This window comes from Ischnura elegans, chromosome 1 (genome assembly GCF_921293095.1).
Source record: "Ischnura elegans chromosome 1, ioIscEleg1.1, whole genome shotgun sequence".
In the NCBI taxonomy this organism is placed as follows: Eukaryota; Metazoa; Arthropoda; class Insecta; order Odonata; family Coenagrionidae; genus Ischnura; species Ischnura elegans.
In genome coordinates, this window is record NC_060246.1 from 4542020 (window position 1) to 4566786 (window position 24767).

Genomic DNA, 24767 nt, shown 5'->3' on the forward strand with positions numbered 1-24767 from the left:
TCTTTGTAAGCTCCAGCTCCTTGTATTCTCCTTGTGTACTCCTTGTATTAACCGCCTCTGGGTCATTTATTTCTCCCCCTATTCCCTCAACAATATAAAAATTGACATGCAATCAACTGTTTCATTACCTTGTGGATGTTTCGAGTGGTAGAGATGGATCTGCTGGTCCATATCTGTGCTGTGATGCAGGTTTACCCAAAACAACATTGCTGGACATCATGGACTGTAAAATTTAACCTACTTTCCACAATATTTCCTTCTAACAATAACCTGCTATTTAAATCCTTCTATCTGTATCCCTTTTTGCTCCCCATCGAGTTTAGATAATTTTTTTATGCATTAGGTAAATTTATGAATGCCAAAAATACTGGATGCATTGGTGATTTATGATATGAAACAGAAAATATTGCTTTTGTATTTTTGCTGTGCCTTAATGTTACAAGGATCCTTTGTTCTTATAAAGATGATGGGTCAACTGTTTTTTTAAAAGATTTAGAATCACTTTTAATCGGAGGTTTAAAATGCTGTAAACAAACTTCTCCTTCCCAAGCAATTTATGAAGATTGTTCTACTATCATTCTTTAACTTTATGAGATGTGACCAAGTTTTTTGTCAAAGCATCATGAGAAGTGTGCTCATGGTGAAAGTTAAGGTCTGCCTGTAAATGTGAAATGTGATAAAACAAAAATATTGCAAATTAATCAGTCTAAAAGGGGCATTTTACTCATCAAAGAGACTATTCTTAAGATTTTCCTCATAACCGCATTGTATCGAGTAGATAATGGAAAAACCCAAGCTTTTCTCCTTTTAAGCAAGCAATTTTTGATAAACTGACGCTGAAATTTTCAAATATGATTGGGCAGTATCAGATTTTATTTGATGAAGCTGATTCTTTTCCAGATTTTTTGAAGAACCCCCACACCAACATTTACTGGTTACAATCTTGAAGTCCAGTGCCCAAGATCATGAAACCATTGTTTTTCTTGCTGTGATAGGAGTGGGTGGATGGGTGGCACAATTGGGACATGCCTGGCCCTTCAACTATCATGTAAACGTAATATAATAGTTAAAGACCCACTCAATAAATGTGTTAGATAGGTGTAGCTATTCAAAGTATTTTTTCAGCATAATTATCCTTTCCTTTAATTTTTCAAATGTGAAACCCTTTCAGCTCTGCTCAATTCTACTGCTCAGTAACTACTATTGTTTTGGGTTCTTGATAATGTCTTAAGTAAGAGCTAGTCTTTAATCATTTTAGCTTGTAGATATTTAAAGTATTTATAGAAATGTAATTTCTATTTCCTTTTAGCTTTCAATTGTGGGAACCTTTTCATCTCTTCACAATTGTACGCGCAGGAATCATTTTTCAGGGCCCCATTTTTTTGCGAAGAGCTAGAGCGAAAAACATATTGTGGGTTTATTTGCATTTAAAATTTTATGTGACTGAGAAAGTGGTGCATACCTCTTTCTTTCAGTGATCAATTTACATTACCTGAAGGGTAGCTAATACAATGAATTCTCAACCTATTCCTATTTCTGTAGTAATTATTTTAAATTCATTAGTTTTGAGTACCCTTCTGTGATTATCATGTGATGTGACATATGATTTGTGTATTTAAGATGTCAGCATTAATGTTAACAAGCAGGTGTCTATCATATTCATTTCATGGTACAGAAAATTCTATGTGTATTTTATGTGAAATTCTGTACAAATTTTGAAGAGTAGATGTTACATTGCAAAAATGTTTCCCTAAGTTATTGACCGAAAATTGGACTTGTTTGTATTCTACTCACAGGAAGATATTTGTAAATATTTGCTCAGTGGGTAATGGGTTGGTATGATTTTGAGTGAGCATCTTTTTAAAGAATATTTCATGGCTATGTACATATCTTGAATTTATTCACTTATTCATTTGACTTTACCTTCTCATGTCTTGTGTAAGAATTAGAATGATGTTCACGCTTCAGCCTCTGAAAAGTACCTACTTTGATACAGAAGCTTGCACCATTCTCCCTATCTTTCCTCCCTGTGAATGTCTAGTCATGTCTCAGATAATGGTCATAGCCATATGGAAGGCAGTTAACCTCCCCACAACAATTTGCTGGTACATTTAATTCTGAATAATAATAATAATAATTTTTATTGGTCCCGGGACTTTACATTGTAAATATGACAATTCACTACAAAAAATACATACACATTCAAAGTGATACACTTCTGTGGTAGACGAATTCCTCCAGAAACTGATTTGTGCTAAAACAGCTTTTGTTCGTAGAAAGGCATTAATTGGAGATGGGTGTCACCCACCCATCGCCTGGATGAAGAGAGGTTGGCGAAAGAAGGGTGAGGTGGGGAGGGATGGTTGAATCATACTGCTTGAATGTGCGGAGAATTTGAGCTGAGCAGTGATGTACGTATGTGATTGATGGAGGGGCAATAGGAGATGGCATACAACAATGATTAACTGGAGGTGATTACCTAAGGGTAGTCAGCTAGCGTAGAATAAGTAAGAAAAAATAGAGCCACATAAATGCATAAGCAAGTCAGTTAGTTGTTTCAAGTGGAACAGAAAATCTAAAGGTTCTCAGAATTTTTTTATAGGCATCAAGGTTTTGTCACATTATTTTAGCAGACTGAGATACCTACTTGAAGTGTTTAAATCTGGTATTTCCCCTGTATTCTTTCTCAAGAAGTTTCTGCTGGCTTGACCTAAATGGACTCCTTTGCACTTCCTGCATTTTAGGACATGCACAATGAACTTCTTCCGAGGTAACACCTTTCCCTAAATCACTGTTGCTTAGTAAAGCTCAACCTGCCACTTGTTAATTCCTTAACTCGTCATCATCTTTCCCGGTATCCATCCCCAAATTCAGTCCATCGATGCCAGCCTTTGATCCTTTGCATCCTATCCTTTTTTTATACTTGAGCGGTACAAAATATTTGCATTTCAGCATGCACTTGTGTTCACTTATCGCTTATGGTGACGATGCGTGAAACATTAAAGTCATAATTCTGTCATTTTGAAATTTATTAATGAGATATTGCTTTATTTTTTTCCACCTTTAAAGTACAATCTTTGCCAAATACTTAGTGGGTTTACATTCCAAATTCATTGTGATAAATAAATGTCTTGAAAAATGAAGAAAGTATTTCTACAGTGTAGTTTAAAAATTTCTCTGAAACAATGTCTATGTTTGGTTGTATGTACTTGTAATTTCTTTTGGTCTTACTTTTAGTGTTTACCTTCCTTATACATATAAGATGAATAAAAATCTACATTTTGGTCCTAAATTAGAGGACTATTATATACTTACCATAATAAAGTAATAAAAAAATAAGGGAAATTTTTAAAAAATTCCATCTTTTTTATTTTATTTCTGGTAACTTGAAAAATATTATTTTTTTGTATCCCATGATATCAACATACCAGGATCATTCTCCCACAATCGTACAAAATTATGTCCTTGGACTACTATAAAATAACCAAAACTGTTAAAACAAAACTAAACTGGCTTATCATGCACCCTTTTACTACTTTAAGTGACAGATTAGTAAAGATAAAAATATTTTTCCCAAAATTTAATGTCCACAGACTATGGTTCGCCATGTCCGTGGACAGTCTCACTCAGGGGCACAGCTAGGAATTAAGGCTGGGGAAGGTTTAGGTGCAACTAATACTGGGGTGTGTGGGGGTATGGTATACCCACCAGGTTAAGCGGCAGGTGCGAGATTAGTAAATTGCGTAATTTTAAGATAAATGGTTTAAAATGGTGAGTTTTACGGCTTTCCGAGGGTTATTTTATTAATCCCTACGCTGTTCTATTGGTAACAACAATCCAATTAAGTAAAACGGATTAAAATTAAAAGTTTCTCTGAGCTCTGGGTGGGGTTTTATCCCCCAAACCCCCCCCCCCCTGGCTGCACCACTGGTCTCACGTAGATTTTCGAATAGGTATTTATTATATTGACAACTTTTACTGAATAATTTATTATAAAAATCTATCATTAAACAAGTTACAACAATGTAAGCATTCCAAAATAACCTTTTTGAGTTGCTATTATTTCATTATATTTGCTATAAAACAAAAAAAAACATTTGTCTTACCCCAAAAAGGACTGTCCGTGTACACACAGGAAAAAGGGGAACACCAAAAAAAAACTCTATATACATATTACTAATGATCTCTAGCGATCATTTGTGATATGCATACATATACAGTTAGTATCCAGTATACAGTTACTATCTAATCTAGTATAGTAGGTATGTTATGACGTCAGTGCACTTACCTCATTAGATAATTGTATGAATGACAAACTCTAATTACACAATTTTGGTTCTTATATATACAAAAATTAGATTTTTTAAATTTTGCCAGGAAAATGTACGTTTGTGGGAGGAATGAACCACCATTGCCATGAATTTGGATTGTAGTAAGTAATCCTAAAAGTGTAGTGTGGTAGATCTGTTTGCCAAGTGTGTGCAAAGAACGCAGCAGGCCAATCTATTGGCTAAGTGTTTTTCAATAAATATTGAAATAAAATAAATATTTATATAATAAAATTAATTTGTATAAATTAGTCAAAAAAATTCTTGTTTAAAGATGGTGGCACTAAAACTGTAAAAATTCAACACACAATATTTTCTAAGATCATACGTACATTTTTTTCAAATAGCTATTTTAATGGTATGGAATACTAATGTATTATATGTATATGCATAAATAATTTGGTTTTGTACATTTCCATCTTTGGTAAATGAAATTTTAGTTGTTGAATGCAAATTATGGACTTGTTGCTTTACTTTTAATATCCATCAAACATCCTGAATGAATGATCCCAACTAGATGGAGTAACTTTTGAATAAGCTGTGCCTAACATGCATGGAAAATTCTTTCCTCAAGAAAAAGTGTGGGATCACTGTAAGAGTAGCTAAATATTTGCTTACAATGGAGAAACGAGCTGTAATGCAATCAATAATGGAGCATCTTTCAAATCAATTAGTAATATATTCTTGAAACTTTCTGATTTATATCTATCCATATACACATGTCATTGTATGTCACGTAAACAATAAAATAGTTTTATTATATTTTTCCCAGAATCAACGGTTAAGAGAAGGGAAATTTTGACATTAATTTTTGGTAGGCTGAGGCTCACCTCAGAAAAATCATCCCAGACTTGTGTATGTATTTCAACTATAGGTACATTGGGTCCTCACTTATTGATGGTATGTGTTAGTGTTAGTTACTATGTACTACAGCTATGCTGGTTGAAATGCTAGTTATCATGACAGTTTTCAGTATTATTTTCTATTGGAAATCAGGCTAAAATATAAGTACTTATTTTTTTAATACATAGAAATAGTTCAAATTCATTTTGTAGCTATAAATACATTTTAATCCATAAATTTGTAAATGTGTACCTTTTTCATGTGGTTGAATTATTGATTCTTGCCATTTATTTTCATCATAAAATCTTTGCACAAGAAACTGAAAGAACCTCATGCCAGTGAAAATATTTTCGGAAATTTCCATTAAATATTTATTATTGTGTTGTATAATAGTTCTCCATTATTTTTTAAATATTTATTAGGTACTGTTTTATTACTGTCATGTTTGTGAGATGATGTTGCCAGGTTGAGTTTTCTGTTAATAAAGACTTTTTTACTGAAAATTTTCTGTGATAAATGCTTTATTTATTAATCACTTTTACGTAGGTGTTGTTGATTTTCATTTGGGATGGATTACATTTTTGCACCCAGGGCAGAGTGGCTGTACCCCTCATTATAACTCTCCAATCAAGGATTTCTATGTGCTAAATTTGTCCCTAGGTCACGCTTTGAGGAAAACGTGGAATTTCATATTCAATCAACATTAAATAAAATTTTATTGCAGTATCAACTTACGGCATTGTTTACATGGACCAAAGTCCACTTTTCATCATGATTCATAAATGATTTTCCTTGAAAAATATTTCTGAAAAAAAAAAGTCCTAAAACTATTGATGCCTCCACTTGCTCAAAACATTGCGATCTCATTAGCCACTGGGCCACAAGGTTGAGAGGAGAGAGCCACAGTTCCTGAGGCAAAAGCCAGAACATTAAGCACTAGGGCTATCACCATAGAGATTATTCAAGGAAATAACGGTGGACTACAATATCTACCACGGGAAAAAATTCCTATGGAAATTATCATGAATTTCACAACTGTTAATGGGTAGGTTCAGAACTAGAGATGGGTCGAATAGCAGATTTCTCAAATATCGAATATTAAATCACTGCTCGAATATCTCAAATACTTGAGTTGCATGAAGCATATTAAACGCACGTTATTTGTTCTACTTCACTTGATGAATGTACAGTGGCGGATACAGATGGGCGCGCAGAAGGTGCGCATCCCCCCTTGTGGGCCCACCCATATTGCCAAACATTACGGAACCACAATTATAACTTTTTTATACCATAAGATGCCATTGTCTTGTATGTGTGTGTAATAAATTTAATTAAAAATTTCTTAAACTCTGCATGTAACTTGATTTTTTTTAAATCAGGATAAAAGTAAAGATATCTCATGATATCTTTTGTGCCCCCCCCCCTCGAGTTTTTTCTGTATCACTACTGAGAATGTATAAATATAAAATATCAATAGAATATCAAATACTACCCAGTATTTGCGGATACTATTAGCGCCTCTCTATTTAAAACCTATCACAATGGCAGACTAGCTGCTGGCATACTTTGACTGTATCACTTGAAAATTTAGGAGATATGTACGGGTTTGTACACAATCAAGGGAAATAACTACATATTCCTAGTTGGAATTTTGAGCTGTAGCTTGGTAACATTGAAGGGAAGAAATGAGGTCATGCTTCCATTCTATTGAGTTTATTGGAATGAATAATAAATTGCAATGACAGATATTATACATACACAAAATTTGCTTTATTGCGTGAATAAAATCAATATAAAATCCACTCATCAAGTATAAAATATTGATTTAAAGCGATCCAAGCTGCTTTGCTAAATCCTCTAGGCTTACATCAGCCACTGCGGCCACTTCTTCAGCCCTACTTTCCACCTGAGATTGTACAGGAGCTGTATAAGCTCTTTTAAGGCCTTCGGCTAATTTTTCATTGGATACCTCATCCTCTTTTTCATCTTCTCCGACAAGGCATATCCCTAAAATTGAAAACATTTAGTAGCCACAATTTTAAGAAAGCAGTCATAGATATGAGTAAACTTCTCTCGGGTTTCCCACCGGGTTAAAGGCTTCATAATGGCCGACGTTTCGAGCTCCGACTCGGCGCTCATCATCAGGGCTACTGGATCATCATCAGGGTTCCAGTAGCCCTGATGATGAGCGCCGAGTCGGAGCTCGAAACGTCGGCCATTATGAAGCCTTTAACCCGGTGGGAAACCCGAGAGAAGTTTACTCACATCATTCGCCGGGAAAGCATCAAATCTTTCAGTCATAGATATATACAAAATGCATGTTTTTAAAAAACCTTTACTTTCAATGACTGTGTGAAGTGATAATCTCATTTGCAATCCAGGATATATTGCGATCCTCAAACATTATTATGTAAAACATGCTGTAATAATTAGGTGAAGTAGGAATTTTGTTGAAAACATTAATTACCTATCATAGCAAAACAGACCTCAAACATATTACTTTTATTCACAATAAACTGAAATGTAACTTTTTCGTATCTCTAACGATTGCAATCCCCAATGCACTAAGGCCTCCATACAATGAATGCCTTTCTTTCATCAATCCTTACACTACTGTGTTCATAAGTATTAAATAAATGTCAGTTTTGAAGTTTACTTACCATTGCAAGTTGACAGGACAGGGGTGTCTAAGCTTAAAGTTGCGGTTGTTCCCGTGCCCCGTTTATCATTTTCACCTGATAATCTTATCAGATTACCTTTATGTATTCGGTTACTTTTGCAGAGACGTTGATTCATTTAATAGAACCAAATGTTCTCTGTGAAAAATACATTACTTCCACATTGGTTTGCATTCCTGGGACCCAAGGGAATGGTCCAACTCCACGTTTTCCTCTATAACGATTTCAAATCACCTTCCAGTATCATATTTCATTTTGGGGCAGGCGGGTGGGCGGTTGTTGAAAGACTAAGGAGGGATCAGCGCATCAGATAGGTTAGATTTCTTACAACATCCAAATCAAAACGTGTCCATTCTTCATTGTTAGCATGAAATATTACTGGTGCAACTACAGCTTTAGGAATAGCGATCTTTGCTTGTCCACCTGGTTTAGACAGAGGTCCTTTTAAGGTACATTACATAGTTAGAGTGTCTTGGTAAAAGTAACAAGACTTTGATGAAACTTTGAACATACAGAAGAACCTCGGTTATACGACCCTCAGTTTTGCGATGACCTCACTTATACACAGATTTGTTTTTTTGGTACGGAGAATAACCCCAAATAAACCCATGTATTTCCAACCTCATTCACCCTTTTCACTCACACGACGACCTTGTGTTTGAAACGTATTTTTCAAGTACAATGAAATGAAATACAGCACCTCACTTAAACGACTTACTTGTCAGAGAACTGCTCTACGAGAAGATTGGGGTACGCACGCCGATTTTAGTCACAGGAGCGGGGGTAGTATGTGCTCATTACATAGGTATGTCGATAAAGAATAATAAGTTTAAATAATGAGCGATGCTGTTTATTAGATATTAATTTTAGCTATGGTAGATGATCGTCAATCTGGAATTATGAACTATGGAACATCTGTCTCTGATGGAAGATTTTTTAGAAATTTTCTAAGGTTATGTTTTCCAACGCCCCAGAGAAATAATGCCCAAATGAGCCGTTAAGAATCCTCACGTACCAAAATTTTGGCTCCCGAGGTCATCCAAAAAAGATTTTCATAATTGCAGAGTGAATGTAAGTTGATAGTGATTCAAGACGATGGCAAAAAAATCATGCGTGGTCTCATTCTGCGGGCTTATCCCACATCTGCAGGATGAATTGCGCCGGGGGAAAGTTGTTTATGCAGTGCGCAGATCAAAACTGACCCAACTTGTAACTCAGTGGTTTTAAATGAAACATAGTCGGACCTTGAATAGCTAAGGAAGGAGGTAGGTAGGGAGGCAGTCTGCCAAGTGGAAAGCGTTTATTTTTTAACAGAACGAGAGTTAGTGTTAATGACCTTGGAGAATAACTCACATTGTCAGTCGTCACGTAATCATTAAAGTCAAATTCAAAACGTGAAAGAAAGGGCAGTTCCTTTCAACTCATAAATGGCTTATAACCATTATATCAAAGTACAAAAGTGTCCCGTGTTGTTATCAGAGGTAGGAAAGTAAATAATTCCGTCAATACAAATCACACGGCTTGTGAGTCGAAGTTCCCGGCGCTGAATTTGTGGAAGAATGCTGACAGAGAAGCTATAACCAATAGATTCAATCTACTATTGCTAAAATTTCAAGGAAAAATTCTTTTTCAGTGCGTAAACATGATAGATAGGTGAGATTTTTCAGGGCTCTTGATCTACTTTTGTTCTATCATCACTGATGGCAGTTGCGCAGTTATTTAAATTGCTCACTTAACACTAGGAGGACGGGAGTTTCGCGCTACCTAGAAGGACGGCTAGGGGTCATTTGACCCCTAATATGTATTTTGGAATAAAATGCCTCATTTTCAACCAATATTCAGTTTAATCGTATTAAATGTCTAATCAGTTCATTAAAAACACTATTTAACATTATTAAATATTATTTCTATCGTCAAAAGTTAATAACAATTATTTTAAAGAATCATGAATTAAACCGTATGTAGTAGTCGATTGCAAATCAAATAATGAAAATACATACACGCAATACAAAAGTTATGTTATATGTTTAAACAATCGGGGTACTGGGTTAAAAAAATTTGCATTAAAGTTTTTAAAAATTATTACTTTGTTGTAAATCTCAGACAGACAGTATTTTTTCAGCGCTGTTTCCACAAAATATTTTTTTGCGCTGAATGCGTTCATTGGACGATTTATTCATCTACACCTAAATCTACACACTAACCCGCAAGCCGCTTAATAGCATGTGGCAGGGGGTGTTAGGACACGAGCCATTTGCACATGAAAAGGAATTTGGAAAATGGAAAGGAAATTGGTGCAATGATTCAATTTGATGGTATTCGGCACCTTTTCCTTTTTTGTGCCCGTGGAGATATGGCTGTTGGATTTGTAGACGTGTAAATAAATTGATACATGCTATCCATCATACCTACTTCCGCTTTGTAGTTTTAATATGAAATAGGATGGTCTCTGGTATTCTTTTATTCGTTTAGGAAATAGTGTCGTCTGAGATCATGCTGTTGAGTGAAAGTACATTATTGTTCTAGTTTGCCTGATTCTACGAAAGAGTATGGCCTAAGGTATTTTTGAACACTCGCGTTAAATAGATTACACGGATTTTTTAGGGTATTCGTGCGTCACGCCTGTTTTTTTTCAGATCGTCCGTGCAAGAGAAGTTTTCCATTTTTTTATGACTTCCTGCCAGCAGGATGGATGGAAAATAATTGCTATAAGTTACATTTATTCCTGAATTCTTGTATATCATGGTCACTTTAGTAACTATTTATTATCCCAACGCTTGATTTGATGGCCAATCATCATCTTTGCCACAATATGGAAATTCATTTAGGCTGTATTTTCATTTCACATCTGTCAAAACCCAGTACTCGATTCCAAATTTGTCTGGTTTATTTGGAATTTACCTCATAAAAGGACAGTTGCATTTTGTTGGATAGAGCTGTGCATTTGCTATCACGCCAAAGTCGCCATCGGATTCACAATCTTGGACTTCGTCGCTTCCATCACACGCAGATGTTGATGGATTGGTCAGAATGTCCTTGAACTGATGTTTACGATTCACTTCCAGACTGATCTTCAAAATTCCCTACAGCTATTTGAATCACGACGATTCTCTTCTCTTGATATATTTCTCGACTTCTTACTTTCTTCCTCAACTTGCTACTGATATGCATGCGAAAAAACCTACAAACGAAAGCGCATTGAGGTAGAATCTTCTCTAGTTGCATTGGAGGTATAGAGAGCTGGAGAGCGTTAGATATTCATACAAAAGGGCAAAATTTTCCGAAGTAACGCTAATTGCGTTCGAAAGGCAGGGACTCAACCGCAAACCGTACCCTGATTCGTATCTTCCAGGAACTTGCAGTAATGCTTCTTCTTCGACCTATGTGCGGATTCCAAGGGTAGGATTTACAGTAGAATTTTACAGTCCACCCAATTCCTCCGCTCTCTCAAAAAGAGACAGGATTTTTCCCCAGGACGCAGCGTGCAGGTAACCCGCCCCAAACCCCGACGGGGTCAGGTGGCACTAATGTTGGACACACGGCAAAGGGGCTAGGTCAAGTGACAGTGCCGTCAGGCCAGAAAAATGAAAGTTATACGTAAACCTGATGAGTCGATTTTGAAAATAATGTCTCTAAGAGCTCTGAACTCGGACGACGGAAAAAATTCTTGGGTGACTTGGGTGATCCGGTGTGGGTAATACAATAATTATTGAACAATAACTAAAACAAAGTTAAAATATCATTATTACATGAATTTACGCAAATCAATGATTGAAAAGGTTTTATTTCCCTTCGCTGCCCAAAAAATATCAAAAGATTGTGCACAATAAGTCGCTATGCCTAGGTTTTTGAATACAGATAAGAGCCCTTGGGACGAAACTGGCATTGAACCGGGGACTTCCAGATTCAAAATGATGCAAATCATTTACCACACTATCCTCTTGCTGATTATATGATATACATGGCACTAAAGTGCCCACGGGCAAGAAAATAGCGCGAAAACCAGTTGTGGGTCAAATGACCCCTAGCCGTCCTTCTAGGTATAACATGTCGTAAAAATTTAAAACAAAACATTATTGTTGAATTTTCACTAATTTATCAAAATATATACCAAAATGAACAAAGTCAAAAAGTTTCAAAATTAAAAAATATATTTTAATGAAAGAAAAATAAATTTGAATTCTGAAAATGGGTCAAATGACCCCTGCCGTCCTTCTAGTGTTAAAAGAAGTGATATAAGCACCAGAAAAATCTTAGTTGCGGAATATCCTGGGTGCCAGTGACATAACTAGGAATATGCTTTGGAGGGGGGATGGTAGTACCTGGGGGACGGCTCCCCTCTCCCCTGAGGATTCCCGGAAAATTAAAAAAAATAGGACATGCCTGTAAATATATTTTACATCATTTTGGCGCTAAAATTTTAACTTCAAGCTGATGCAGTTCCTGTACATCAAAAATAAACAATTGTTTTAAATATTTTTATTCATTTCTCTGAGGCTTTTGGGGGGATCTATGCCTTCATCCCCCCCATACTTACACCACTGCCGGGTGCCGTGTGCTATGTATTATCTATGGCGTGGTATTTAGAGGGAGGTAACCGACAGCTGGGGTCATTTTTGCCATGAGGTAAGGGAGGGAGGATATGAACCCTGTGTTGGAATTAGCCAGGTTGTAATGAGAGGCTTAACCAGGGCTAAACGTCCCTTCTGCCGGAGAGTGTGTTGCATTGAAAGTTCCCTCCACGCTACTCTTAAGCAGGGATACAGCCATCTCTGAAAACTTTTTGCCTCTGCCAGGACATGCCTGGCTGCCAAGACGTCCAACCATGGGTAATGTTGTTCAGGAATGCAAAATTATGTCTCTCTTAAAGAAATACATCATATGTGGTGTTGCTTGTGAGTAAATACAATTATTAGGCTTCAATTTCTTGCCTCCAAATGAGTAATCACATCTTGGAAACAAACCGGCCCCTATTGGAAAGGATTTCATGCTAAATACCGGAATACCTCATATATGAAACTTTTTTTTGGTTTTCCGTTGAAAGTTTCTTACGTGAGGTTCTACTGTACATTCTTTGAAAGACGCACTTACAATGATCCACAGAAAAAGGGGCTCCCATGTGCCGTTTTGGAGATATTTCACAGTAAAATTAGGATTATTTAACATGGGCTCTTATGGACAAATTCAGTTTTTTTCAAGCTAGCCAAGCTGTATGTGACAAGAAGTTGTTGTGAAGGCACTCATTAGAAGAAAATTTTTGTGACAAATCTAAATATTCACATGAAAGTATACATCCACTATAAGATAAGAATGATATTTACGAAAAACTGCCTGAAACTGGCCAGGCGGATGGGGAATCTCTGGTACTAGTATCAACAAACAAAAGCCAAAAAACAAACTTTGCCTAAATTACGCAAATATATTTAGTTCCCTGGGTTTTACATACCTCTTCCATTGCATTTGTTTAAAATTAAATATATTTATTTAGGATTTACCGCTCAGATTGTGAATACAGTAGAATCCTGATTTAAGGTTTTTCAGGTTTTAGGGTCTGTAATGATTGGAATGGCTTTTTATGAATAAAAAATATTATTTTAAGTAACTAAAAGGTGCTGAATGCAGCAAAAAAATCTTTAATGAAATGTTCTCTGCCCTCTGTTGGATAATACTTTTCAGGAATCAGCTAAAAAATGGGTAGTAAAAATAAGTAATGAGAGGATGACAATTGTTTTAATTAGTGATGGGTCGATTCCAAAATTTTATCGATTCCGATCCCGATTCTGACATTTCGATTCCGATTCTACCGATACCGATTCCATCGATTCTGACACCATAGGCTCCAAGAAAAATATCACTTAATTTCAGGCAACAAGACAACCACTTAATAAAATATTACTCTGTGAAAGAATCAGTTGACAAAAGCATCTTTCATATCATCACTATGTAATTAAAATATAATAGCTAAATTTCAAAACAGAACATGCCTGAAAAGTGTTACCTCATAGGTATTACTTTAGAATATTAGCACTCATGTTTAAATTTAAAATAAAAGTATCTCCTTTTATATCTATCTTTAATGAAAATATATTATCATTATCAATAATGTCTCACAAATTTAGTCTCCTTTTACAGACTTTACATTTTTTGCTCAGAAAGCAAAGCATCTTCACTCTGTCAGGATAAAGCCTGTTTCGTTTTACATCACATATTTTTCCTGCCGAACTAAAAAGTCTTTCACTGAACACAGTGGATGGCGGTATGGCAAGAAACCTCTTCGCTAATACTTTCAACCTTGGATAGGAGATAAAAGTCTCCCAGTATTACCCAAGGAAGGAATTTGGTGGTGCATTCATCTCTGATAACTACGCTTCCACTTCAGCTTCAACAGTGTTTGCTATGGTGACTTTGGGTACTTTTCCAAATGTATCACTGTATCTTGACCATATACCTGTCACAGGCTCCCTAGTCTGAATTTGCTCCTTCGAAATATAATAGGGATGTGCAAGTAGCACTTTTTGATCCCGAGTCGAGTTGAAAATTACTCGCGAGTATTGAGTCGAGTATGATAATTTCTGAACCAGGCAATACAGCAATGCATACTACAATATATTCTACTCTAATTTTCTATGATGAATGTCTAGCCTAGTAATGTAAGAAGGAAAATATAATGAGGATCGTTGATGGTTATTGTCAGAAGTAAGTGGTGAATGAAAATTAATGTCTCTTCAATAGTTCCATTGGCACAATTGAAATTAATTGACCCCAAGTAATACGTCGACCATATATATGTATCCTAACTACAAGGGAGAGCCCTGAGTACAGTCATTTTCACAGCTATAATAAAGATTACATACTATGTATATGAATCATGTAATATTTGGCCCTTTCAAATTCTCAAGCAGAAAAACCAATTATTCTACATGCTCAGCCAGCAGGTTTTGACGCCTCCATGTTACAGTATTACTGCCTGCAGAAAATTGCCTTTTGGTACACACTTGTGTGACTGGGCAAGTACTTTCCTACCAAAATTGCAAGATTTTGGAAACATAGGAATTTTTATTAAAAATTGTATCAACGATTTTATGGATCTTGAATCTTCATGGAATTCAAGTGTACGAAGCGAACGAACTATAGAACTAAACTTTAGTTTTGTAGAGCCAAAAAAAATTCTATACTTCTCACATCATTTAATCAACTTTAAAAACTCTTGTTTTTTTTTAAGTTCAAGAAAGAAACTGAACGCAACAAATGATTATCACATCGGACGGATGCAGTTATAAAAAAGGCTAAAAGAGCCTTGTGATGTGAAAACTCCCCTTTCCACGCGACTCATCTCGGCGAAGATGGAAAGGGAATAAGGGTATCGGTTGTTACCTTTCACGGAAACAGTTCATTTTTCTCTCTCTTAAGCATGCAGAGTTTATCTCTTCTCTTTACTTCAATACCCGAGAAATATTTCTTATGCGCGGGATGGTTCCGAAAAATATCCAATCCTTTTATTTTTTACAATTTTTTTTTTTCACTCGAGTAATGCGCTAAACGGTCAAGTCGATCTATACATAATCCTTTTTAACATCCTCGGTTTAGTACTGTAAGTCAATGAAGACGATTATCCATGCTTTAAATGACGATTTTAAAGACTAAAGTTTTAAAAAACTTGAAAAATCGGCCTCAGTTATCGAGCCTTAGAGTTCCGCGGCGTGTAGCTCAGCCTTGACGCACGATTGAAAAATCGCTCTTATTTCTTTTGTCGCAAACTCTTTTTCCAAGATTTCTACTTAGTACTCTTTAAAACTTGCGGCTGAGCTTAAAGCCACCGAGTGCGTCCACCGGGTTGCGGATGGTGGGTCGACCTTTAGATATAGAGGTTAGCTGCGAGATAAGCGAGTTCTCTCGTCGAATAAGCAGTCGTGGACAAAAAGCGGCAGTATTCTGAGGGGGTATTGGGCTTCCCTTGGGTAAGGTAGGCCATTTAAAAGATACCAAAACCTGTGAAGATACCGTGACTTGGCGACTGGGGGCCGCCAATAATTATGCCTCTCATCACCCGGGGGAGAGGGCAGCAGCTCTTCTTCACATGTGCGAAGGTGGAGACCATACTGGTCGGTACAGTGACACACATTCCACTACGGGCGTGGTAACATTTAATTTAACGGCTGTAGTACTGCGATGTGGAAGGCAAGGGGAAACCACCACATTATTATCCCGAGGAGTCACAGCTACTCCACTCAATTTATATAATGACATGATGGAATTCTCTCGGGTAAAATATTCCGGAGGTAAACTAGTCCCCCATTCGGATCTACGGGCGGGGACTACTCGAGAGGGTACATCGGTCAAACGAGATAGAATGTTACGGATAGGAACATGGAACGTCAGATCACTTCGCACCTGCGGTAAGCTAGAGAACTTGAAGGTGGAGATGCGAAGAATGAACCTCGATGTATTAGGCATCAGCGAAATGAAGTGGCCCCAGGAAGGAGACTTTTGGAGTGGAAGCTACAGAATGATACACACGGGATCGCTAAATGGTAATGCTAGTCCCTAGTCTGAATTTGCTCCTTCGAAATATAATAGGGATGTGCAAGTAGCACTTTTTGATCCCGAGTCGAGTTGAAAATTACTCGCGAGTATTGAGTCGAGTATGATAATTTCTGAACCAGGCAATACAGCAATGCATACTACAATATATTCTACTCTAATTTTCTATGATGAATGTCTAGCCTAGTAATGTAAGAAGGAAAATATAATGAGGATCGTTGATGGTTATTGTCAGAAGTAAGTGGTGAATGAAAATTAATGTCTCTTCAATAGTTCCATTGGCACAATTGAAATTAATTGACCCCAAGTAATACGTCGACCATATATATGTATCCTAACTACAAGGGAGAGCCCTGAGTACAGTCATTTTCACAGCTATAATAAAGATTACATACTATGTATATGAATCATGTAATATTTGGCCCTTTCAAATTCTCAAGCAGAAAAACCAATTATTCTACATGCTCAGCCAGCAGGTTTTGACGCCTCCATGTTACAGTATTACTGCCTGCAGAAAATTGCCTTTTGGTACACACTTGTGTGACTGGGCAAGTACTTTCCTACCAAAATTGCAAGATTTTGGAAACATAGGAATTTTTATTAAAAATTGTATCAACGATTTTATGGATCTTGAATCTTCATGGAATTCAAGTGTACGAAGCGAACGAACTATAGAACTAAACTTTAGTTTTGTAGAGCCAAAAAAAATTCTATACTTCTCACATCATTTAATCAACTTTAAAAACTCTTGTTTTTTTTTAAGTTCAAGAAAGAAACTGAACGCAACAAATGATTATCACATCGGACGGATGCAGTTATAAAAAAGGCTAAAAGAGCCTTGTGATGTGAAAACTCCCCTTTCCACGCGACTCATCTCGGCGAAGATGGAAAGGGAATAAGGGTATCGGTTGTTACCTTTCACGGAAACAGTTCATTTTTCTCTCTCTTAAGCATGCAGAGTTTATCTCTTCTCTTTACTTCAATACCCGAGAAATATTTCTTATGCGCGGGATGGTTCCGAAAAATATCCAATCCTTTTATTTTTTACAATTTTTTTTTTTCACTCGAGTAATGCGCTAAACGGTCAAGTCGATCTATACATAATCCTTTTTAACATCCTCGGTTTAGTACTGTAAGTCAATGAAGACGATTATCCATGCTTTAAATGACGATTTTAAAGACTAAAGTTTTAAAAAACTTGAAAAATCGGCCTCAGTTATCGAGCCTTAGAGTTCCGCGGCGTGTAGCTCAGCCTTGACGCACGATTGAAAAATCGCTCTTATTTCTTTTGTCGCAAACTCTTTTTCCAAGATTTCTACTTAGTACTCTTTAAAACTTGCGGCTGAGCTTAAAGCCACCGAGTGCGTCCACCGGGTTGCGGATGGTGGGTCGACCTTTAGATATAGAGGTTAGCTGCGAGATAAGCGAGTTCTCTCGTCGAATAAGCAGTCGTGGACAAAAAGCGGCAGTATTCTGAGGGGGTATTGGGCTTCCCTTGGGTAAGGTAGGCCATTTAAAAGATACCAAAACCTGTGAAGATACCGTGACTTGGCGACTGGGGGCCGCCAATAATTATGCCTCTCATCACCCGGGGGAGAGGGCAGCAGCTCTTCTTCACATGTGCGAAGGTGGAGACCATACTGGTCGGTACAGTGACACACATTCCACTACGGGCGTGGTAACATTTAATTTAACGGCTGTAGTACTGCGATGTGGAAGGCAAGGGGAAACCACCACATTATCATCCCGAGGAGTCACAGCTACTCCACTCAATTTATATAATGACATGATGGAATTCTCTCGGGTAAAATATTCCGGAGGTAAACTAGTCCCCCATTCGGATCTACGGGCGGGGACTACTCGAGAGGGTACATCGGTCAAACGAGATAGAATGTTACGGATAGGAACATGGAACGTCAGATCACTTCGCACCTGCGGTAAGCTAGAGAACTTGAAGGTGGAGATGCGAAGAATGAACCTCGATGTATTAGGCATCAGCGAAATGAAGTGGCCCCAGGAAGGAGACTTTTGGAGTGGAAGCTACAGAATGATACACACGGGATCGCTAAATGGTAATGCTGGAGTAGGCATAATGCTTAGAAAGAGCGCCGGGATGCGTGTTAAAAGCTACCTGCAGTTTAATGAAAGGATAGTAATGGTGAAGATAGATACCAAACCCGTAGCTACTGTAGTGGTACAGGTTTACATGCCTACGTCAGATTATGAAGACGAAGAAGTAGAAGATGTCTACCAAGATATAGCGGAAGTTATCAAGCAGGTAAGAGGGGAAGAAAATCTTATTATTTTAGGGGACTGGAACGCTGTCGTCGGAGAAGGTCAAGACGGAATAATAACTGGGAAATATGGGTTGGGTAACCGAAATGAAAGAGGAGAAAGGCTACTTGAATTCTGCACAGAGCACAGGCTAGTGGTTGCCAACACTTTATTCAAAAATCCCCTGCGAAGAAGATACACGTGGAAGATGCCAGGAGACCGTAGAAGATTCCAAATCGACTACATTCTAGTGAAACAAAGATTCAGGAACCAGGTGAAGGACTGCAAAAGCTATCCAGGGGCAGATATCGATAGTGACCATAACCTAGTTATGATGAAATGCCACCTTAAATTTAAAAAGTTGAAGAAAGCCGTGAAAAACATATGGCAGGTTGAAAAATTGAGGGAGGTTCAGCATCAACTGGCTTTTAAAGAGGCTGTAGAAAATAAAATAGGAGAGGATACGACAAACAAACCAATCGAAGAGAGCTGGAAAACCATTAGAAGTGGTCTGCAGGCAGCAGCTGAGGAAGTTCTTGGTAAAAGAAGAGTCGTTATGAAAAAACAATGGATCACACAGGAAGTATTAGATCTCATTGAAGAAAGAAGAAAATACAAGGCTGCGAAAACAGAGGAAGGACAGAATCGTTACAAGAGGATAAGGAATGAAATATGTCGTAAAGCGCGGAAGGCTAGAGAAACGTGGATGAAAAGCATTTACGAAGACGTGCAAAACAATCTTAAACATGGAAAAGTAGAGGCCGCTTATAGGATAGTGAGGAACCACTTTAAGGAAAGGGGCGTAAGATGTAATACCCTTAGGGACAAAAACGGAGAACTATTGATTGAAAACGAAGAAAAAGGGAAGAGATGGAAGGAATATCTGGAAGATTTGTACAAAGGAAGTCGCCTCAGAACGAATGCTATCGAAAACGAGAGGGAAGTGGATGCCGATGACATGGGAGCCCCAATTTTAAGATCGGAATTTGATGCGGCTGTAAGAGACCTCAGGATAAATAAAGCGTCTGGCATTGATGACATTCCTGCAGAACTAATCAAAAATTTCAGGAGAGAAGACGTTGAGCCAGCTATACAAAATCATTAGTGAAATGTATACGACAGGTGAGATACCAAAGGATTTCGAGAGGAACATTATAATCCCTATTCCTAAGAAGAAACGAGCGGAGAAGTGCGAAGATTTTAGGACCATAAGCCTTACTACACATGCTTCAAAGATACTGACAAGGATCATCTATAGAAGAATAGAACGAAAAGCAGAAGAGTACTTGGATGAGGACCAATTTGGATTCAGGAAAAACAAAGGCACAAGGGAAGCAATATTGGCCCTAAGACTGCTCATAGAAAAGAGAATGGAAAAGAGCAAGCCAACATTCGTTGCGTTTGTGGACTTAGAGAAAGCATTTGATAACGTGGATTGGAGCACAATGCTTGGAATCCTAAAGGAAATTGGGGTTCTTTATAATTACAGAAGAATCATCCACAGTTTATACAAAAACCAAATAGCCGTGATAAAATCAGGGCCCAGCTGTGAAGAAGCAAGAATTAAGAAAGGAGTGCGACAAGGCTGTACATTGTCACCCGTAATTTTCAACGTTTACATTGAAAAAGCCTTTAAGGAAATCAAAGAAAAGGCATTGGGAGTGAATATCCATGGAGAAAAAATAAGCATGCTAAGATTTGCCGATGACATAGCCGTTATAGCAGAAACAGAGAAGGATTTGAAAAATATTCTGGTTAATATGGGTAGGGTAATGAGTAGATATCAACTGAAAATAAGCACGAAGAAAACCAAGATCTTAGTATGCAGCAGAAGAGAAGAAGTCAAGACCAACATTAAAATAGGGAGGCAAAAACTGATAGAAGTGGATGAATTCTGTTATTTGGGAAGCAAGATAACTAGTGACGGGAGAAGCAAGAAAGAAATTATCAGCAGAATAGCCCAGGCGAAGAGAGCATTCCACCAAAAGAGAGACCTTCTTACAGCAGGAAACTAAAATATGGATGTAAAGAAACAATTTATAAGAACCTACATCTGGAGTATGCTCCTATACGGAAGTGAGGCATGGACAATGACCGCAGCGGAGAAAGCAAGGATAGAGGCCTTCGAAATGTGGTGCTACAGAAGAATGATGAAAATCAAATGGATCGACCGAGTTAGTAACGAGGAAGTCCTAAGAAGGGTAGGAGAGAAGAAAAGCCTCATGAAAACCTTAATAAGAAGACGGAACAACCTTATAGGCCACATCACGAGACATGATGGCCTGATGAAGACAATCGTCGAAGGACAGGTGGAAGGCAAGAATGGAAAAGGAAGACCTCGAACAAAATATATGGAACAAGTAAAGAGAGATGTGAAAGAGAAGAAATACGTAGGAGTGAAAAGATTAGCTGATAGGAGAACTGAGTGGAGAGCTGCGTCAAACCAATCCTAGGATTGTTGACCAGTGATGATGATGATGACTCTTTAAAAATTTCTACTTTATATTGTGGTTCAAATTTTCCGAGTTACATTTTTCGTAAACGGAAGATAATGTCTAATTTATGTCAAATTTCACGGGAAAAACGGGTCGGCCATTTTGCGTTGTAAAACCAGGCAGATGAGAACCAAAATCTTCAAAAGTCATCGAAAGTAGAGGCAAAGCACCAGGGCAAAGGAATATTGCGTTTTTTATTCCATTAAACTAGTGATGGGTCGATTCCAAAATTTTATCGATTCCGATCCCGATTCCGATTCTGACATTTCGATTCCGATTCTACCGATACCGATTCCATCGATTCTGATGCCATAGGCTCCAAGAAAAATATCACTTAATTCCAGGCAACAAGAAAACCACTTTTTAAAATATTACTCTGTGAAAGAGTCAGTCACACAAAAGCATCTTTCATATCATCACTATGTAATTAAAATATAATAGCTAAATTTCAAAACAGAATATAGGTACCTGAAAAGTGATGTTACATGATAGGTATTACTTTAGAGTATTAGCACTCATGCTTAAATTTAAAATAAAAGTATCTCCTTTAATATCTATCTTTTATTGATAATATCTTATCATTATCAATAATGTCTCACAAATTTTGTCTCCTTTTACAGACTTTAAATTTTTGCTCAGAAAGCAAAGCATCTTCACTCTGTCAGCTGACAGAGTTAAGATGCTTTGCTTTCTAGGATATCCTAGGATATCCAAGGATAAAGCCTGTTGCATTTTACATCACATACTTTTCCTGCAGAACTAAATGTCTTTCGCTGAACACAGTGGATGGTGGTATGGCAAGAAACCTCTTCGCTAATACTTTCAGCCTAGGGTAGGAGACACAAGTCTTCCAGTATTTCCCAGGGAAGGAATTTGGTGGTGCATTCATCTATGATAAATAAGCTTCCACTTCAGCTTCAACAGTGTTTGCTATGGTGACTTTGGGTACTTTCCAAATGCATCACTGTATCTTGCAAGATACTATATACCTGTCACAGGCTCCCTAGTCTGCATTTGCTCCTTTGGAATATAAAAGGGATTTCCAAGTAGCACTTTTTGATCTCGAGTCAAGTTGAAAATTACTCCCAAGTATCAAGTCGAGTATGATAATTTCTGAACCAGGCAATACAGCAATGCATACTACAATATATTCTACTCCAATTTTCTATGATGAATGTCTAGCCTTAAGTAAGAAGGAAAATGTAATGAGGATCGTTGATGGTTATTGCCAGAAGTAGGAGATGAATGAAAATTAATTTGTCTTCAACTGTTCTATCTGTCTTCAACTGTTAAAATTGAAATTAATTAACCCCAAGTAATATGTCGACAATATATATGTATCCAAACTACAAGGGAGAGCCCTGAGTATAGTAATTTTCGCAGCTATAATAAAGATTACATACTAAGTACATATATGAATAGTGTAATATTTGGCCCTTTCAAATTCTCAAGCAGAAAATCCAATTATTCTACATGCTCAGCCAGCATGTTTTGACATCTCCATGTTACAGTATTACTGTCTGCAGAAAATTGGCTTTTGCTGTGTGACTGGGCAAGTACTTTCCTACCAAAATTGCAAGATTTTGGAGACTGGAATTTTTATTAAAAATTATATCAACGATTTATTTGGACCTTGAATCTCCATGGAATTCAAGTGGACAAAGCGAACGAACTATAGAACTAAACTTTAGTTTTGTAGAGCCAAAAAAATTCTATACTTCTCACATCATTTAATCAGCGTTAAAACCTCTTGCTTTTTTTAAGTTCAAGAAAGAAACTAAACGCTACAAATGAATATCACATCGGACGGACGCAGTAATAAAAAAGGCTAAAAGATGCCTTGTGATATGAAAACTCCCCCTTCCGCGCGACTCACCTCAGCGAAGGTGGAAAGGGAAAAAGGGTATCAGTTGTTGCCTTTCGTGGAAACTGTTCATTTTTCTCTCTCTTAACCCTTTCCGGTCCAGTGAGTCCAAATGGAATCACGTCGCTTTCCTGCTTCGAGCATCAATTCAAATCCCCCGCGGACTCTATTTAGCGTTAGCGGCCGTAGTACATAGTGCCACCACCAGGTTTTATGACTCGCCGTTCAAGAATAAATACGATCTTCAGCTATTGATGAAGATTGCTGCACATGTGCTTGTGAGTATTCTTCGGAGTTCATCGGCGGAGTTTTACATGAATGAAAAACGGAGGTAAGTGCAGTATTTTGACCATAAAAATTAAGAGCTCTTTCGACATTGTTTGACATTGATTATAAGAGATTTTAAGCTTCTGCGAGAGGAAATGTCTTTGTAATTTTATAAAATATAACATGATTCCATTTGGAATCAGTGGCCCAGATGTATGTGTTAAGTTTGACCGAGTTTGCAAAGCATCATTTTACTGAAAGTAAGCTCATTAGTTGAGATCCAACGAAATAGTTGGTATTTTAAATACGAATTAGAATTGACGGAACGTGTTAATTGAATATCTCATGAACGGAATTGTCTAATTGTTTTTTCAGTGTATTTATGTTTAGTAAAGCCACAGGGATTTTGGAAAATAGATTTTATTTTCACCGAATCATTTCCATTTCAGACGATGGCGACATCATTGACGACTAAGGAAATAGTGTACATTTTAGAAGGTGACATCTCTGATATTGACATCTCAGATGATGAAGACATCTCAGAGGAAAACCCGGATTGGCTTTTGAATAGAGAAGCAGTCGGACCTGACGTTATGAATACCGAGGTACAGGGTTTTCCGAACATCCCTGATGTCGGACTTGCTTTTGAAGTAAATAAGTGTAGTGATGATAGTGATGATGATGACATGCCTTTGGCACAACGTTATCCGCATCTAATGAACCAATCGCAGAGAAAAGTAAATAGGTCATTATGGACTTATGAAGACCTAGGTTATGTTGATTCCTCATGTGACTCTCAATTTTCACCACCTCCTGATGAAATTAGCACCCCATTTTCATATTTCAAGCTTTTTGTTGATAATGATATGATAAGTAATATTGTAGAGCAAACTAATCTCTATTCAGTGCAGGAAAAATGCCAAAATGTAAACACTAATGACAAAGAAATACATCAGCTCCTAGGAATTCATATGATTATGAGCATTGTCACAATGCCAAGTTACTCCATGTTCTGGAGTGAAAAGTCGCGATATGGTCAAATTGCAGATGTCATGTCTCGCAATAGATTCAAAACTTTGCGAGGTAATCTACATTTTAATAATAATGACAATATGTTGTCCCGTGATGATCCTGCTTACGATAAACTGTTCAAAATCCGGCCATTTTTAAATGCTCTAAGGAAAAACTTCCTGAAAGTGGAACCGGAAGAGCATAATTCAGTGGATGAATTTATGATTCCTTTGAAAGCTCATACAGCATTGAAGCAGTATATGAAAAGCAAACCACACAAGTGGGGAGTGAAGGTTTTTGCTCGTGCAGGGGTTAGCGGATTTGTGTATGATTTTGAAATTTATCTGGGCAAGCAAACTAATGTAAAAGAATCTGGTCTTGGAATCAGTGGTGATATTGTCATTCGGCTAGCAGAAAATATCCCTAAGCACAAAAATTTCAAATTATATTGTGATAACTGGTTTTC

The 24767-nt window shown here is 37.2% G+C and overlaps 2 protein-coding genes across 2 annotated transcripts in view; one reads left to right on the forward strand and one right to left on the reverse strand.

The window, feature by feature from the left end:
- LOC124154930 (transmembrane protein 41A-like) overlaps nucleotides 1-3490 on the forward strand; it is a 29444-nt gene extending 25954 nt beyond the window's left edge. The window contains exon 6 of the mRNA XM_046528705.1: nucleotides 901-3490. The gene's annotated coding sequence lies outside the window, so the exon portion shown is untranslated. The remainder of the gene's footprint in view (nucleotides 1-900) is intronic.
- A 3378-nt stretch (nucleotides 3491-6868) lies between these two features.
- The window catches only part of LOC124154944 (ubiquitin-like modifier-activating enzyme 5), a 59025-nt gene continuing 41126 nt past the window's right edge, over nucleotides 6869-24767 (reverse strand). The window contains exon 7 of the mRNA XM_046528711.1: nucleotides 6869-7178. Coding sequence (XP_046384667.1) covers nucleotides 6997-7178 — 182 coding nt within the window. The 3' untranslated portion in view covers nucleotides 6869-6996. The remainder of the gene's footprint in view (nucleotides 7179-24767) is intronic.